We start from the raw sequence: 18976 nt of genomic DNA on the forward strand, positions 1-18976 counted from the left end.
TTGAGGATTCGTATGGGAGGGATGGACTGAAATGTAATTTTACAGGAGGATTTCAGTTTACTAACTTTAAGGTAGATTTAATAATACAGTAGGATTACGATGGTCTGCCTTAATCCCATGCTGCATGCAATTAGTGTAATACAGACGATATTAGCTGTTACATATGTTACTTAATAATATTACAAAGATTGAAGAGAATATCTAACATGCGGCAGTAATTCCTAACATTCACATTTTACATTTATCGGGTATTTCGGAACTATGGCAACCAAGAACCTTTCCGGGGAGATACCAAGACCCTTTATGGTGTCCTATTATTTATTCATACTCCCTACCATATACATATATACATCATTAATATTATCATTATTCACTTATATATATATTCACTCTCTATAACGTCGATTTATTTTCAGACACCCTATACTCTACTATTACGCCCAAGACTGTTCAAAGCAGTCTTATTATATATTAAAGTCAACAAATTATTATAGTACATTAATTAATACGCATGATTTCGTATAAACTGATATTAAATTCTGCAAAAGCAAATTACAGTATATTTCACTCCAGGGCTTCGAATTATTTTATATGCAATGAAAGTTCAATGTCATTAACTAACTATCCTCTTAACTACATGCAATCATATTTTCTGAGAGTGTCAACAATGTTATCGTTCACCGAACGTAAAGAAGAGAGAATTTTGAAACTGCAGCCTGGCAACAGAAAATGCCACATAGACAAACTTCAGGTTAAGGAAAAAAAAGCAAAGTTTATTATTAATAATAATTTGATTACTGGACTATATAAATAATTGTGCTTTTTTAGAGATACTGAATTATAAGTAATTTGTCTAAATACTATTCATATGGAATAGAATTAATATTTACTCATCAATAATCACAAAAGAAGGGTAATTTTCGGATCCACTGAATCATTAATTTTGGAGTAACAAAAAACTAGCGGCGAATAGTTCTCAACCCGACACAAGATGGCGTTGATAGTACGAAAACAAACCTTGCACTATTAAATAAACTTTGTATTCTATCATCGTTAAATATAAGCAATATAATATGTAGTTACGGTACGGTATAAACTATAAATTTTTATTATGAATCCATGTACTTATTACGACGAACCAAAAGATATGAATAATCAGTAAGTAATAATACACTGCCCTTAAATAGATTAAGTTTACATGCACACACTCATCACGATTACTAAACACATACTAAATTACACATATCGAATATCAACTAAGAAAGTTACTCATGCTAACACATATCACTAAACATATTAATCCATATTATCACACGAATTCACTATATGCACACTGAACAAATCACTGATTTCACCATTCTAAACCGGCTGGGGAACTAAGAAAGGGGGGGAGGGTCAGTCAGGTAGCCCTTCTATCAACTAAATAATGGTTTGTTAATTACAGCTATATTAATGCCCCGGGAGGAACATATTGAAACTATTAATGAAGAAGGTCCCTTTCCTGAAGGGAAAAGAACCCCTATGAATTATTGACTTAGCCCATTATCGTTGGAAGCTGTGATCAACTCAGGGATAAGTGCGAGTCCCTGTGCTAACTTACACTGACATCATGAAAATTAATTTAACTACAAAGAAACTTACACCTACCGCCATGTAAAAAAATCACATATGCTACATACACAAACAGAAGCTATGTTAGGACAGGCCTATCGTAACCTAACAGGACATTTTAAGGATAACGGGAGTTATCAAGGGAAACACTAATCTTCAAAATTGTTTTGAAAAAAATCACACACTAAGATGAATCCTGTCCATCACTATTAACGTTTACCAACATGGTGTCGATTGAGTTGAAGTCCTTATTTTAGATTTTCTGGTTGCTTTTACTGCAGAGTTTTAACTGTTCAAGATGCCTTTCTGCTTCCAACGAGTCTATTTAACTAATTTATAAATTGTTACCTGATTTTTGGTGCTTACTGCTGAAGAAAACCAAAATATTTTTAGAGCAAACTAACGTGGTGGTACTTGATGCTTTCCCATTTAGAGAATGACAAGAGACGCGCCTTGATACTAGACCGTCGGAAAAAGTTCCATTCAGAGCAAAGAATTTTGGCGGCGGAAAATATAAAGCGAATAAAAAATAGCAAAAACTCAATGAAACCGGATTTTGGGAGGATATGGACATCTCAGAGGGACGAAGGGTGTCTAAATTATTCTGACAAACATCAGACTGGTGGCTAATTTCAGAAATTTCTGTCCAATTGCTGCCCTATATTTTTTGTATCGCATTAAGATGTATAATTTCAATAATCACCCATTTGAAATGCCCATATACCGAATTTATATTGAATTAACATATAAATAAAGAAATTGTTTCCCGAAATATAATTATTCCGAGGCTCTCACATTAATTTTGGTTTGAGTAGAGAAAAAATAAAGTTACTACATAGACCGGAAATGATATATTGAAAAATCTACACTACACAGTACGGTCGAAAAATATTGGGTCCCTCCAAACAATAATTTCATTATCTTGATTATAATGGCACATTACAATTGGTATTTTGGACCGGTGCAAAGTAACCCTGACTAGAGGCTAAAACCGCGCTCTCCCAGTTTTACTTTTTATGACTTTAAAATGTTTCACATTTCAATTTCAACTATTACATCGAAATCCCATTATATACAGTAGTATTCTACGATACCGACTTAACTTTGAAGGAAATTCTTGTACATGATATCTTTCAAATTTTGGTGGCCTTTACAGTGTCTGCTTTCCATACCTCTACAACAACGAACCGTCCCGGTAATTAGAACTGATGTTAACCGCCAACATTATAGCCAAAATACAGTTAGATGTTCTATCTTACGGTGGCAATTCAAACTTTCTCTTTACTGTTCATGATTTTTCCGATAGAGGACTGTGAAACTCTTTTCATATTTTGTCCAAAATATGCCCTGATGTGCAAAGTAACCCCGTATTACGGTACATGGAAGAGGATGTGGGACTGTTAACAGATGCACATTTTTCATTAAAATACAAATAATGATTATTTATGTAATATAGCTACTTGGTTGAATTGGAGTTTAGCGTTCTTTTCAGCATCGACGCCATCTGAGACAAGGATCTACACAATGCAATGGAATCCGAACAATATGAGCTCCCACCGGGAATGATTTGCAATTATTTTTAATGAAACTATCCCAGTTTCAAACTAAAATTATCTTAGGTTCCAATTTCAAACTATACAAGGGTTGTATATAAATACTGACTATCAATATTTTCCTTTTTCCCCTAAAAAACGCAAAATCTTTTTCCCTTTCAAAACCCTAATGGTCGATGAGTATGACGTAGGTTTTAATAGTGGACCATGCTGTGGAACAAATGGCATCATGTCACCAAAACTGGCTTAAGAAACTGAAGTAGTTTCTACGAGATCGTAAAATTATGAGTTGAAAGTGTGGTGGAAGTTCAGTTCCTACAGACAGCAAATGTTAAAAATCTTCGCTAAGCCTACCTCTCCTTTCTTGAGATTTAGTGTTTAACGTAAAGACAATGAAGAACATAAAAAATGTAGAAAGTAAGCAAATAGTAATTATTTATAAAACATTATTATATGAACTAACAATATTTTTCAAGACCATCGTATAATGTATGAATTTGGGTACTTAGCACTCATAAATTGCGCACTCAAATTTGTGATCTACAAGAAAAGGTTTGAAAATGGTTATTAGTTTATTTAACAGCATTTTGCAAATACTACCTGGCTTATTTTCCACATTTTTAGTATCCTTCATTTCGCTAAAATTCAAACAAAAGTAGGTGTGAGATTAGCAAAGAGCATTAACAGGGTTAATTGGACGAAAAGACGCAGGTAGATTCAAGGTCGAGTCGGCTAGGACCAACAGTATGCATAAAAAATGCGGACTTAAGAGTGCAAAGACACAGCCCCCAGCAAAATATTCCAATGACGCCGCAATCGAACTCACAGATCAGTATGAACAGTCTAAAGGTACGTATTTATATAGTGAGGGAATGTACCGACAAATATCACGGAAACAAAACTGGGTCACCACAATGTGCAACAAGCTACAACCACGAAGCAAATCAAGGTTTGAGTTCATTTTGAGTTTAAGGTCCTAGTCTAGGAGCCATACTACTGACGACTGTTGCACGGAGGTGTATAGAAAATTTCTCTTCAAAACTTGTTTCCTATATGCCTAAGGACAGTTTTTAGCTTGGTTACGTGTTTCTGGTATGAGGAGGTTTTCCCCTAAATAGCCGCTAATATGGCGGTTAGCTAATGTTTAACGTTGGTGAAAAATAGCCTATATCTCCAAAACTATTGCTTTTAGCTCAAAATCCCAAAGGATCAAAATTAATCAGTACATATTTTTGGATAATGTGCAAACAGTTTTAAAAGAAAAAAAATAGTTTTAAAAATTATAAAAAGCTTTATTAATGAAAACACTGCATTCTTTGCAACATGACTAAGATAAAATATACATTTTGATAACTTACACAATCTTAAATGTAGGAATGATTATAATCAGACCTATTAAAAGCAAGAAGCAGTAAATGGTTATTAATGAGGTTTAATCTCTATATATAATACAACAGAGGCCAATTCCACTCATTGTGGCAATTTGAAAGTTCACAAGTACAGAATCTGGAACACGCTATTACATTCTTCTGATAAGTAGAAATGTGAGGGAAATCAAGAGGAAGGTGTTGTGCGGTAATTTGAGAAACACATCCTGTTTCAAATTCCACATATCCATATTCAATAAGATTACGTATGCCGCGTAGATCTGTTAACAGACTTTGCCATCAGTTAGCTTGTAAATATGCCCTTTCGATATGTAATGCCGTACTAGATGATGTTGGTGGAAACTTTGTGAAGTCTAACGTTTACAATCGATGGTATTTTATGACTCTTAAGTCATCCATTTTCCTAAAGCCTTTAGATAACATCCTTGTTAAAAACTCTTCAGCATTTTCAGTTATTGAGCTTGATAGTTAATCTTTTCCGAAGTCTTTAATCAAGTACGAGTAGTCTTCTCCCAGCTTTAAAGCTGATTGTTTTGTATCAAATTTGCTGGTAGTATCACATCCACTCAGAGAACGAATGTGGCCTGTATCCACGTGGGTCTAGAGGGGCCGACCTCCTAAATTTTTGCTTGCCCCCCTAAACTTTTCACGATAGGTTTACAAATGAACTTCAATATAGTGATGAACTATAATATGGTTGGGTCGGGCTCCCCTTACTTCTACCAAGACCCCTCCTACATTTTTGGGCTGGCTACCGGTCTGGAATGAATCGCAAGAAGTACTTCAGGAACTTGTATTGAAACAGTTTGACATAAATCGTATACTGGGGTATACCTTGTAGATTGTCCTTTCCCAGAAAAGGTCCGAAATGAGTTTACGCATTCGGTTGAAACTCTTTATGAAAATAATAAAACAGCACAAAAGAACACATCTGTGTCTAATAATGCTATTAACACAATCTTAACGGTACTTGCAATATGATTTATGTGAAGAAATATTCTTTCATCGACTTCTGAAATGGTCTTCTATTGCATTGTTTTCTTCTAATTTGTGACCTTGTTCTCCATCCATACCACTGAAATAAGCTATTTTACTTGAAGGTCTGTCCTTTTATTGAATAAAATATTCTACAGAACTGTTGAAATTGTGTTTTGGTTTAAATTGAAGCACAAAATGCATCCATGTCTTTAGGTGAAAGTGTAACACTGCTTGAAATTGTTATGTTAATTGGGTCCTTTTAAATTCGTCTCAATCTTTTTTGCGGCTTTTATAGTATCATCTTTGTAAATATAAAAGACAATATCATCCCTTTTGGATGATTTGAGGGGTAAATTATCCTCTTTAGCGCACTCTCAGAGAAATTGCCAAAGATTTTCATTGAATTTACAGCAGTAGTAGCTATGCAGCGAGCATGAACCATAAAATCAAATACTATGCAGGATGTATTTGGATGACATTGGAGTGTGGTTTTTATTTTTATTTCAAGCTCTTTTGCTAATTCTGATTTGTTTGATTTTATCAGATTACCATTTTTAGCCATAAAGAATGACGCTGGTGTTAGCTCAAATGTTAAAACTTTATTAATTGAGTAGCCACGATATCTTGAAATATCAATTTTGCTCTCAGCATTAGATGTTTCCACTTTCACATCAATAATTTTTGGCTTTTCTTTACTCTGGTGACCTCTTCTCAGATTTCATGAAAAACTGTTGAAACAGGATTCACTGTACAGCTTCTACTATTATGTTCATGCCACGAACTCCTCTATAGTAATGATTACCTTGTATTGCACTTCGACCACTTAGAACCAAACACTTCAGTCTCCACTAATGCTTCAAATATTTCACTATATTTGAGATATAGCCCAAGATAGATTATTATGATTTTAGTTGTATGAAATTAACCCAGACCAACAAAGATATTTTGAAACTTATTAGGGAACTACAATTGTAGTTCCTTGGCTAAATGGTATACTCCTTCGTCACTCCACAGAGTTCCACACTCTTGATTTACATGTATCAAAAAGTCCTGAAAATTTACCATGGTTGTGTATATAGATGCTTGATTAGTGGCTGGATAAGGTAGAATGGGAACAGATGCTGAATAGTTTTTAGAAACTTCTTTTTAGTAATAAGTGAGCTAAAAAGCTCCACGAGGGTAGAGCAATTATCTCAGAAACTACTAGTAGATAAGTCATAATTAGATTTTAAAAGATCGTGCCATTGACCATGTAAAACAGGGATGCAAATAAGCAACAAAATTTTACTAGCCCAAGAAGAAAGCTACTAGCCTACATCCTACAATAGAAATCATTTACTTATCTTCAGTATGACGTTAAATACTCGCCCGCACCGATGAACCACTCGCCCCGGGCGAGTGGGCCATGGTTATTTGCATCCCTGATGTAAAATCTAGTTTTGATGTTGAAACTGATGTTTTCGTCCCTCGAGCAGTTACTGCACATAAATTATAATCAATGTTCTCTCTTACTTTAGGGTTGTTAAATAGCACGAGCTTTTAACAGCTTAAAATATCATGAAGTTTTTGTTGTGTTTACCAAATGTAAAATTATTCAAATCTAAGCTCTGAATTACTGTATGATGTTGTACATTCTGAAATAGTACTAGAACTGTGTCATGAGAACTACCAATGCCTGATTTTGTATTCTCTTGATGGTCAAAGTTATTCATGGCTGCTCGAAACGGAATACCTCTGGCTAAGTGTGTTGACAATGGAACACAGAGATCCATCGTTAGTTCCACATTCTTGCTACAAAAGAATGATATATTCTTTAACAGTGTCATAGCTACTGCATAAATCAACGTGGCTCAAATATGTTATTAGTTTAGATTTGCATGTTCCATGAATTGCCTGTGCACTACAGACATGAAATAGAGTCTTACATGTAACACATATTTCAAAACTACTAATTTTCAACTGTCGCTTTGGTGGTGGAGTATGTTGTACTTTTTTATATTCTTTATTTGTCTTTTTACAGATGCAGCTTTCTGAAATCCTAAAACATAAAACAAATCCCACATACTTAATTTTCTTACTAAGTTTAATTAATGGTTTCAAAAAAATAAATTACATTCCTTTCAATATGAAACTTTATGTAATTCATGTAAAAAAAAATGGCGTATCTAATTTAAAATAATTTGCTGATCAATTTTGGTCCTTTGAAAGATTGTGCTAAAGCAATAGTTTCGGAGATATAGGCTATTTTCCACCAATTTTGCACTTTGGCTGCTCTGCCATATTGGAAGAAACCTCCCCATACCAGAAATGCGTACCCAAGCTAAAAACCATTCTTAGACAGAGAGGAAACAAGTTTTGAAGAGAAATTCTCTATACACTTCCGTGCAACAGTCGTCAGTAGTATGGCTCCTGCACTATCCCTTTCAGCAGCGAGGCTATGAGACGGGTCCTACTGATTAACGTGGAATCCGAACCACATGAGCTCTCGCCGGTAATAGAACACGGGTTTCCTACGCCAAAGGCGCGTACGCTAACCGCTTAGTCACGAAGGAGCTCCAAATCAGGGTTTATCTATATGCCAAATTTGGTCAAGATACGATGTGTTCTGTGGTTCGCGTACCATATAAACTGTCCTTCTAATCCTTCTAGCCTAGAAATCTAATTTTTAATTCTAATTCTTCAATACTGTCTATTTCACTCAGCTATAAAATCAATATAAAAGATTAATTTCTATAGTATAAATAAAATTATTAGAAATGTCTTTGAGTAAGTCGAATTGTCATTTTTGCTGAGCAGTATACGAGTGTTATCCTTGTTCTTAAGGAAAGTGAAAATGAAATGAAATTTTTGAGTTTTACGTCCCGCGGTTATGCCAGTGAGGCTAAAGGAGACGGTGAAGATGAGAAATGAATGAAATGGTGGAATGAAGAAAGTGGGAGGAAACGGGAGAACGCCGAAAAAAGCCACGAGCACGGTATTTGTCCACCATAAAGTCCACACGGCGTTTGCTGGGATCAAACCAGGGGCCCTAAGCACCAGAGGTGAGCGCTCTGCCACTGAGCCACCGCGCCCCCTTCTTAAGGAAAGTGTTGAAAATCGGAAATCCTTTCTGTAGAATCTCATGAAAGTCTTAAAAATTTCATTTCTACCACGTACCCAAACGGAAAAATAGTTGACTGACGAACAGACATACAAATATATATATATATATATATATATATATATATATATATATATATATATATATATATATATATATATATATATATATATATATATATATATATATATATAAAATCAGCATACAAGGGCCATGAAATGTAAATTGGTTGAAATATTGAATTCGATTTTGTCTTCTATCATCTCTCCTATTTTCGTTCAGAAGGAACACATGGGAAATGTGCGGTACTTCAGATCTAACAAGTTTTTGCGTTATAACATAGATGATGGACAAACCGCTGAAGACAGTGTTTTTCTGCTTTTTGGAACTGACCAACTCTCGCGTTTTTTTGAGTACTTTGGGAAAGTTTTATTTTATTTTATTTTATTTTATTTTATTTTATTTTATTTTATTTTTACCACTATTGATGTTTTACTACTTGAAGCAAGCGGTTTATTTTTTCTTATTACTATTATTGGACAGTTTTATTGCCTTATCCTAAAGCATGACGTATGGCTACCTTAGAAGGGGATGCAAGATGAGAATTACCATCTCGCTCAAAATAAGAAATTCTTCTCTTGGAGAGATCAGGGGCTGACAAGCCGTTAGACGAGATAGGGTTAGCTGAGATGTAAAGACGCCATGGAACTGAGATCGACTTGAAGGTTTCTTCGTTTCACGAATTCAATATCAATTTAGTTTTATCAATGAAGACTTCTTTTATCAATTTTATGAACAGTTTTACTCATCTAATTCAGTTCGAATCTTATCATATCAAATGAATTTATAATTCATAGTGTTTCTTCCAAATAACAATCGCTTTCTCTTGTCTAATACACGAGGAAACTAGTTCGCACTTGATTCTACATTGTATTTTTTCGTCCAATATTACACAGATCGATTGGTTCAACAAAAGTTCGTTGTTTTGAAATAGCTGCTAATAAAATGTTTCATGTGGATGTTGAATTACTGCCAAGCACGTGTTCTTACATGGAGAGAAAACTTATCTTCTGTCACACGTGATATGTTTGCTGAGTTCATGTGTTATTTCTAAAAGAACTTATTAAAACAGACAGCGAGAAAATCTTATCTTTTGGAAAACACGAGACAGTTTAACTTTTTATCTTTGTGAGCAGACTTCAAAATTGGTTTCGTTCAGCAAACATTTTTTTCTCATCTCATGCAGAAAAATTCTAAAGATGAACGATTTTACAAACCCGAACCAATATTGCATATAATATAAATAATATTCATAATCAAATTGCTATAGGGTCAGTTAGATCCGTGTCATGCGGCTTCACTGTAAATGCTAACGAAAGATGAGCAATTCGGAATAATGTTTATGAAATAATCGCAGAACGATGAAATGTTGGGAAGTTCATGCATGTGACATAAAGATAGTTTTCAAAGTAATGAAAACTCTGAATAAAATGCAACATACACAATTCACATAGTTCAGAAAACTTCTAGCCTACCAAATAGTTCTGATTCGTTGAATTGAGGAATATACGTAAGCCACGAACTGTTTCCAGAAGAATATTGCTATTCCTCATGCAGTGCAGAAATATGTTCCGAGGTTAGAGGAGAATATTAACACCAGAATCAGAGCTCCACAACTAATCACATGAGTCTAATAACGTTCAGGTCTAAAGAATGGGGAAGGGCCAGGGAGGGTGTTGTAGTCCATCGTGATGTTCATGAAGCATCTACGCCTCAGTACTTCAGCGATGTTAAATGACGTGCTGTCATTTTTGAAAATTTCGTCACTGGCCAAAAATAACATCCGGACCATAGGATCATGTGGTCACTTAAAATGTGTGGCAGCATAAGAACACATGGAATATCAAGAAACAGCGGCCCTCAACATCAGAGACGCACCGCCATGGGAAGGAAGGTGGGTTTCAGGGTAGGGAGGAGACATTTCGGACTTTGAAAGTCTGCTACATGGCTTAAGTGAAAGAAAACTCATTGAATCATATTGCTCGTTTCCAATCATTGGCGATCCACTTCGCATGTTCTCGGAATCATTTTCCTCGCGCTAAGCTCATTGGCGTGATTAGAGATTTGGAAATCGCAACTCGATAGTAAATATTAGGTTGTCGGACTATGATTATCGAAAAAGGCTGTTCTAGGTGCTGAATGAATTCCGCAGTTACTATCGCCGCACTTGCTGCTGCATGATACTTGTTGACAAATCTCTTCAATATTCAGTGATCCTGTACTGTGGCTTCTCTTCCGTCTACGATTACTCTTCGCCGATGTAGTCTTCCCATGAGTTCTGTAGGTCAACATTCTTTGGAGACAATCCAACATATTGATCATCTTAGAAGTAGTTGTGTCACAATTTGGTCTCTTTGAAACTTAGTAAGGCCCCTTTTTGCATAAGTACAGTCTTCCTGCTTCAGTTCATGGCTTCGTTTACCTTGCCTAACGCACTACAACGTCATACCTCACTAACCGCCAGGCCCTGCACATACCAGGATGAGTCAAAATTAATGTTGAAAATGCCATGTTGATAGAATGGAAACGAATAAAGGCTATCAATTTAGAATGTCTTTCGTCACCTGCTGGTCAACTGTTTGAAACCGTACTGGTACCATTCCACAGTACTGATCGAAGGAACTCACGAAATTCCGCTCGCAGCTCTTCAAAGTTGTGAAAGTATCGATCTTGCAGAAAGTAAATCATCGAAATATTCTTCTGGTAGTCGGAGAGAGAAAGATTGCGGTTATACAGCGAATATGGAAGAAGTTCCAATTCCTCCAGTTCATAGAGTCTCTGTTGCACCTTCCTATATCAATGACAAGAATCGTTGTAGATTTGCAACAGGGTGCACTTTCGCCTCACCAAAAACGGATACTTCCGGCACACAATTAACTATAAGTGGTCTAGTTGTACAACATATAATACATTTGCAGAGGTAAGAGAAATTGGCGGCCATAGACTACTAACAAAACATTTGCATTATCGTTTAGAATTTCACAGCCTGAGCACATGCCATACCGCATGAGAATGTCGACAGGCAATGTTGCGCCGGAACACAAAAGAAGCTAGGAACAGTAAAGAAGTAATTCACATCAAAGTCATCCAACCATTGAGATAATATATAGACCTAGAGGTGCCCTTCCCTATGTCGCAGTGTTGATTCGAGCGAACTCTCGATTGTAGCGTTCGATTCGAGATATCCCTTCCCAAGATGGCGTATTCCGCAATTTACAGTCAGCTGATATATGTAAACAAAGAAAACGTACATATCGAACTCTATTTGTATACAATGTACAAGGATTAGATAGGTCAAGGTATCGACCAACCTTATGCCTTCCTTGAGTTCTTTAACAGTATAGTCATTCATTTTTTGGTATGGATTTTGTTGAATGTGGAAGAACAAATATAAAAAATATTACTTTGCGATGACTAATGATGCATCAAGACATACGAGGCACATGGAAAATCCACTGGAACTGTATAACGATAATCAATTCTTTGAGAGCTACAGGTAAGTCAACTATGCGTCTTGATTTTAACTTTTATGCTAATTTAATAACAGTAACATAGTGACAAAAATAACAAATATTCATTCTACAAACTAAGTATGAGTAGTTTCACTCATTTTCCTTTACTTTTCTGGCAATTTTTACAGTTGTATTCGCTACGGATCGTAGAACCTATTCTCGTTGGGTACTTCTCCCTTTGGACCTTTCGTTTTAACTTTTTCGTCACATTTTTTGAACCAAGAAACGTCTATTTCATGGCGTTGTATACTATGTTTAAATTGCTCTAATCATAAGTTTCATTTAGCCTATGTGTAAAAAAAATCCCAAGTATAATTTATAGTTTCAAGTTTACAGCAAACTTCTTAACACAATAACTACATATTATTTTACTACTATGCAATAACAAAATAGGTTAGGGTGGTTTAGGTTAGGATAACTTAATTTTCACAGGAGATCCTTGTAATACATCTAGTGCAAGATACAATAACATAATAACCATACGCATGGGTGCTGCATAAGGTTAAGACAGAAAATCGTGCAACTCAGGAACCAAGGAACATGAAGAGAAAGGAAAGTAGGACCTCATATATAGTCTATTACCAAAATTCATTACTTGTGTAAACAAATCTTATACTTGATACTGGTTTGTGTTTGTGCAAAATTAAATTGGCAGAAGGAAATTATTTACGTGCTCAACTTGTATCTCAATATATCGGCACGTTCGTATCATTAGATTAAGAAGGTAGTGTTTTGTTGTCTTTAGCCAAAAAGTATAATGCAATTCGGAAGCAGACACAACTTACATAAAATGTAAAATGTTTACGATTTGCTACCCAAGTAGACACAAGATTAGGTTAGGCAGGCTTTAATTGTACACAATGTAAAATTTTCACAATTTGGTTTATTCTAGATTAAGTATACATGTTTGAATTCATTAATTATGACTTCTTTTGGTCCGGAAATGGATCTTGTAAATTGTTTCGGCCTATGTTTAGCAGAAGGGGTCCAGCTCTTTTCTCTAAAAAATGCTACAGTTTTGGTAATTTCTGTTCACATTCGGTTAGTTTAGGATAGGTTAGGTTAGATTAGTTTAGGTTAGGTTAGTTTAGTTTGTGTTATACTAGTGTAGAGGTCCTGTATAATCTTACAAAAATAGAATTTCGCTTATTTCTATTAATATTAGGTTAGTTTAGGTTAGTTCAGGTTAGCTTAGGTTAGTTTATGTTAGGTTAGGTTAGATTTGGTTACGTTATGTTACGTCTAAGTAATTGCATCATTCATTTCTCCTGTAAATTTTGTGTTTTTACGTGCTTCTGGACCCCTTTACTAAACATACTCCATTGTTTCTTATGGAGGGAATTGCATTCATATGTATAGATTAACTTTAGGGGGACTTAAACATTATATGACATACCTTGTGCAGACATGTCGTAAAAACGACAGTTCAAAAATCAAAAGTTAATTTGTGTTAGATAGCCTTTAAAGAGCACGAATGCTATTTAAACGAGGCAGGGTAGGGCGAAACTAATTGCCCCGCTCTGTACCACGGGGCTACGTCCGAAGGGAGCAGGTGCGTCAGTGACGGTTGGTAGTGTTGAAGCTTTGTTTTGCTCCACTCTCTTGTACGTCACATATACACTGCTCGTCTTGAGTGTCATTTACCATTGTGATATTCCTCGTTTTTCATGAAATTTTCAGTAGAGATACAGGGACCTTTACAGAATACACCTGTGTAAGAGTAATGTTACGGAAATTATGAGGGGCGGACATAAAGGCCTATTCGGTTGTCCATATCTCCGCGCCTGGTTATTTCCGTAGCATGTCTCCTGCACATGTGTATTGTACAAAAGTTCATGTACTCAAAAACCGGTCTCACTTCCATTGTTCATATATTCGCCCTGGTCATTTCTGTAGCATGACTTCTACGCAGAAATAGAAATTCATTTTGAAGTATGAAATAAAACGACAGCAACCTAACCTAACTACTAACACCGCACTTATTTTCCTTCTCCAAACAGGTCATGGCCTGTCTTCCACCTTTAAATTCAGCTAACACGCTAATTTGATTTTCAAGTACTAACTGGAAATGTTTAGGTTAGGTTTTATTTCTGTTGATAATAGGTTTATTACACAAAGTGTGTCGATTTTGGTTTTAGTTTCAAACTGTATTCTTTTCTCGTTTCAGGTTTTCGAAAGTAGTATTTCTGAGACAACTTTTTCCATTACTGGGAGACGATTTAGAAAATATTATTTTGCGGGAACGTTCACTACCAGCAATTCTTAAAGTACTCACGATTTTAAGATTCTATGTGAGTGGGAACTATCAGGTAGGCGCTATTTTCTTTGAAGCACATAACATATGAATTTGAAACTGTAGTTTGCCATTTTCAGTTTTCTTCAAAAACTAGTTTAATATGTTATTGCTCAATATTACCAGTAGTAAAATCATGTTTCTCTTTCATTATTTTCAGACCATACTATTATACAGGGTGTATCAAAAAGATTCATCCACTTTGGCAAGTCTGTATTTCTGAAACTAATAAACATATATAAATAGTTTTTGTTTTGAATGACAGGAAACTCAAAAAGTTTTTATTGCACCTGTTCATAGGTGTAAAATGTGCTCCCCGTGAGATGCACGGCATATGTCCATGCGGTATTCAAATTCGTCCCAAACTGCAGCTAGCATGTCTTCAGTTACAGCTTCCACAGCTGCCGTTATGCGATATCGCAATTCATTCAATGTACTTGGTAACGGAGGCACATAAACGGAATCTTTTATAAACCTCCACAAGAAATAATCACATACAGTAAGGTCAGGTGACCTCGGAGGCCAGTAATGTAACGCTGCATCATTTGGTCCAGTGCGACCGATCCATCGTTGTGGAATCGTTCGATTTAAAAATCCTGCAGTTTCCCATGCCAGTGTGGTGGTGCCCTATCCTGTTGGTAGATGAAATCATTCGAATTAGTCTCCAACTGTGGCAAAAGATAGTACTCAAGCATATCAAGGTAGGTTATCACCGTCACAGTGTTCTCGGCAAAGAAAAATGGACCGTACATCTTTTTTCGGGAAACTGCACAAAACACATTAACTTTTGGCGAGTCCCTCTCATGTTTTACAACTTCATGTGGGTGTTCCGTTCTCCATATTCGCACATTATGGCGGTTCACATTTCCATTCAAATGGCATGTTGCCTCGTCACTAAACACTAAGCGTTGAACAAGACTGTCGTCCTCTGCAATCTTGCCAAGAATGAAATTACAAAACTCCATACGTCGTTCTTTGTCACCTTCACAAAGAGCTTGTAGTAGCTGAATTCTGTATGGTTTCATGTGTAAACAACACGCAACACACGCCAGAGGGACATTGAGGGCATGTTGAGCTGTCGAGCTGCACAACGAACGGATTTCTGCGGACTGCGTGTAAAACATTGACGGACGCGCTTCACGTCTGCGTCGGGCACTCTAGGACGTCCCGATGATTTTCCCTTACAAAAACAGCCTATTGTTCGGAATTGTTCATGCCATCGTCTAATGCTCTGTGCAGTAGGAGGATCCACACCATATTTAGTACGAAAGTCACACTAAACAGTTATCACTGACTTGCACTCCGCAAAACGTAGTACACAAAACGCTTTCTGTTGTCCAGACGCCATTTTAACCAGAATCGTAGTGGTCGTTCACTCAAGCACACTGCTGCTACCTAGCGGAAACCATGTACAACTAGAGATTTTCCTCTTTCCAACAGTGCGTTGCTCACTCAAAGACAGAATAGATACTATTATTGTTTAAAACCGGATGATTCTTTTTGATACACGCTGTATACTGGGTTACACATCGTATAATAGAAAATATACACCTTTGTAGTCCCCAATAAAATGTTACATCACCAAACACACAATGCAATTTCGATTATTTAATGGTGTGGAACATTTCACAGCAAAATTTTGTCACATAAACAGTAGGTACCAGCGATTATGTGATTATATTTTAATGGCGAATTATACAAAAAGGGTTTATGCTGTTATCTTTGTCTTATCTTTCCTAATAATCAATATTTTAATCTTTTACATAATTGCTCTTTTCCTTTCTTGAAAGTTTTGCAGCTAGAAACCATGATTCAGTGCTAGATATCAAAGTTTATATCTGATGAATCAACTGCATAATTCGCAATACTGTTTGTTAATATGAAAGTCACTTTCGTAATTAATTTATATCATACTTTTAGAAAATAGCTCAGAACAAAAATAACAGATTAAATCGATTTATTCATGGTTCAATAATTTTCAACAAGATAAAGAACTATACAAGTTGTTAAAGAGAAGAATATACACGTAGACATTTCACATTTCTTCCTACTCGCCCATTGCATCTTCATAATTGATAATTGATAAAATTATATAGGTGTCTTAGCTACAGTATTTGATGCAAAATAACATAATCTAAGAAACTTAGTTATAATTTTCATTTTCTGATTAATATAATTTATTTTACAGATATAAACAAATAAACTGTAAATTAGAGTTGTTAAACTTAACGGCAATGAGGCTGCTCCAAAAGGTATTTTATTAAAAATTAGCTAATCTTTTGCCATTTTTCATCTACTCATTCCTATAATCAAAAGTAAACACAAGTGTGACTTGCCATAATTATAGGTAGCGTTGTTTCTCACGGGATAGGTGCATCTGAATAATTTTCAGTCTTATCACCTGAATAAATTTTGAAGTTGCTAAATTAGCAAAAAAGATTCCAAAAAGAATATTCCTGAATTATTTTATGTAACGTATTTCTGTGCTTGTTTTACAGATACACATTCAAGGTAACCAATTTCGTGAGCCACCCAACAATTTGCCAGCTTGTGAGGAAAGTATCATCAGTCTTTGCTCGTCGCCTGATGTATGTAATTGATTCCCCATTCCTGATTGTTTGAGGACAGTTCAAGTTCAATTTCATCAAATGGCTAGTATTCCTAGAGTTGTAGGATATATTGACTGTAGCTATATTCCAAAAAGAAATCCTCGCAGGAAAAGCAGTGAAACATTTAGAATCAGGAAATGCATCCTTAATGTACAAGTGGTGAGTGGCTCAAATAAAATGGACAACAGAAAATATTACTTAAGAAATATTGGAAATGGTTAGCTGTTCTCGCACAGACCAAAACGTTTAGAACAGAGGAGTGTCCACGTGTATGCGTCACACAAAGGCTTCAACATATTGATGCTTGTGCGTGCGCATTATGTGAAAACAAGGAACGCTCTGTCACCGGATCCACCTCGTAACAATGATTCTTCTAATGACTGATCAGTTTGTATTGCTAATTTGACTGTAGTCCATATTCCATCTTTATCTCTGTTCATTCATACTATGATAACTATTTTGAAAGTAAGCAAAGCGCAAATATCTGTGATATTGCATCGCCAAATATTCTAACAAACAATATGAAGTTTTAATATCGGTTATTGATTTGTATATTCTTAAGACATTTACCACAGTAAATAAACTTCTTTCAGCACATTTGTAACTATTTGTTGTTCGAAATTTTATGTTTTATAACTTCATGCAGAGCAAACATTGTCGTACAAATCATTGCTACTCACAATGTCCATGCTTGGCTACTCGGCGTCCATATCGTTTTTTTTTTAAATGATTGTCAGACGTTTTCATAGGACGGTAATATATATGTTCAATACCTTTTCAATATTGTTTTCACTGCAATCAATTGTAAAATCTATTCTTAAAAAAAAAATGCAAAGTAGGCTTCATCGTAACCAAACGTCACAAACTTTAACATCTTGTTCTACTGTATGCGGCAAAACAAACAGTACTGAAATCGCATCGCTTAAATTTATTTATTTATTGTACAACATAATGAAACATAAGAAGGTTGGCAAATGCATGTCAACTAAATGTTACTCAACACATATTGTAAATTTATGGTTCATTCCATTTAATTTCGTTCCTGTATATCTTGTGTTCAAAATGTTGAACATTATGTCGCACATATTCTTCATAGCGATCCTGTAGATCGATGAACATGCTAGTGAACACGGTTTGCTAGAATGACAAAGCAAATGACCGAATCTTTTCTCTTAACTCCGGTATAGTGGTAGGAAGTTATCTGTTAGGAAAATTGCCTCCTTCAGAATGCCCGTATGTAGGCATCTCGAGTCATGAGGTGAGGGGAGTGGGAAGGATATGAAAAATCCGTTCCACAGGAAATCAAGCGATGTCCAAACTCTTGTGAGCAGAAGGGTAGGTGACTCACTTGCAGTGTGGACCTTCCTTTAAACTAAGAAACTAAATAAGGTAGGAGCGTCTCGGTGCAGTAATACCTCTCCTAAGTAGTTCATACAAAAAGAAAAAAACCTGAACATCTCGCAGAGGGGGTATATTATTGCATGTTTTTGCATTTGATGTTCAAAATTTTCCTTTTTTTTTCAAAGCAAACTTACAGCGTTTAATATTGTGTACAACAGTTCCTTAATGTGTTTTTAATTCAGTCCTCTGATTTTGTGTTCGAATCCTTAATTTATGAAACAAAAACTCCAGAGACAAAGCTTTTTCAGGAGAGAAAAATAATTTTAAAAAGAATCAATTTTTTACCAGGATAATGATCTGAAACTCATAACTAACTTTCTGACAAAAATGTAGTTACGTTCTTTCATAAATAAAAGATAGGTTTCTATATGAACGTGCCTGAATATTCTCTTGAAGACGGTTCATTCCATTTAATTGAAAAAACACCTAAATGTGGTCTCTGGAGTTAACGTTGTTCCATAAATAAACGAT

The 18976-nt window shown here is 35.5% G+C and overlaps 1 protein-coding gene across 1 annotated transcript; it reads left to right on the forward strand.

The window, feature by feature from the left end:
- The first annotated feature begins 11819 nt into the window (after window positions 1-11819).
- Window positions 11820-17800, forward strand: LOC145662022 (uncharacterized). Its single transcript, XM_081727358.1, has 3 exons — window positions 11820-12186; window positions 14370-14511; window positions 16994-17800. Exons 1-3 carry the CDS (start codon window positions 12065-12067, stop codon window positions 17093-17095), a joined length of 366 nt encoding a protein of 121 aa, XP_081583484.1. The 5' UTR covers window positions 11820-12064; the 3' UTR covers window positions 17096-17800.
- The last annotated feature ends 1176 nt before the right edge of the window (window positions 17801-18976 follow it).

This window comes from Thermobia domestica, chromosome 10 (genome assembly GCF_964235325.1).
Source record: "Thermobia domestica chromosome 10, izTheDome1.hap1.1, whole genome shotgun sequence".
Taxonomy (NCBI): domain Eukaryota; kingdom Metazoa; phylum Arthropoda; class Insecta; order Zygentoma; family Lepismatidae; genus Thermobia; species Thermobia domestica.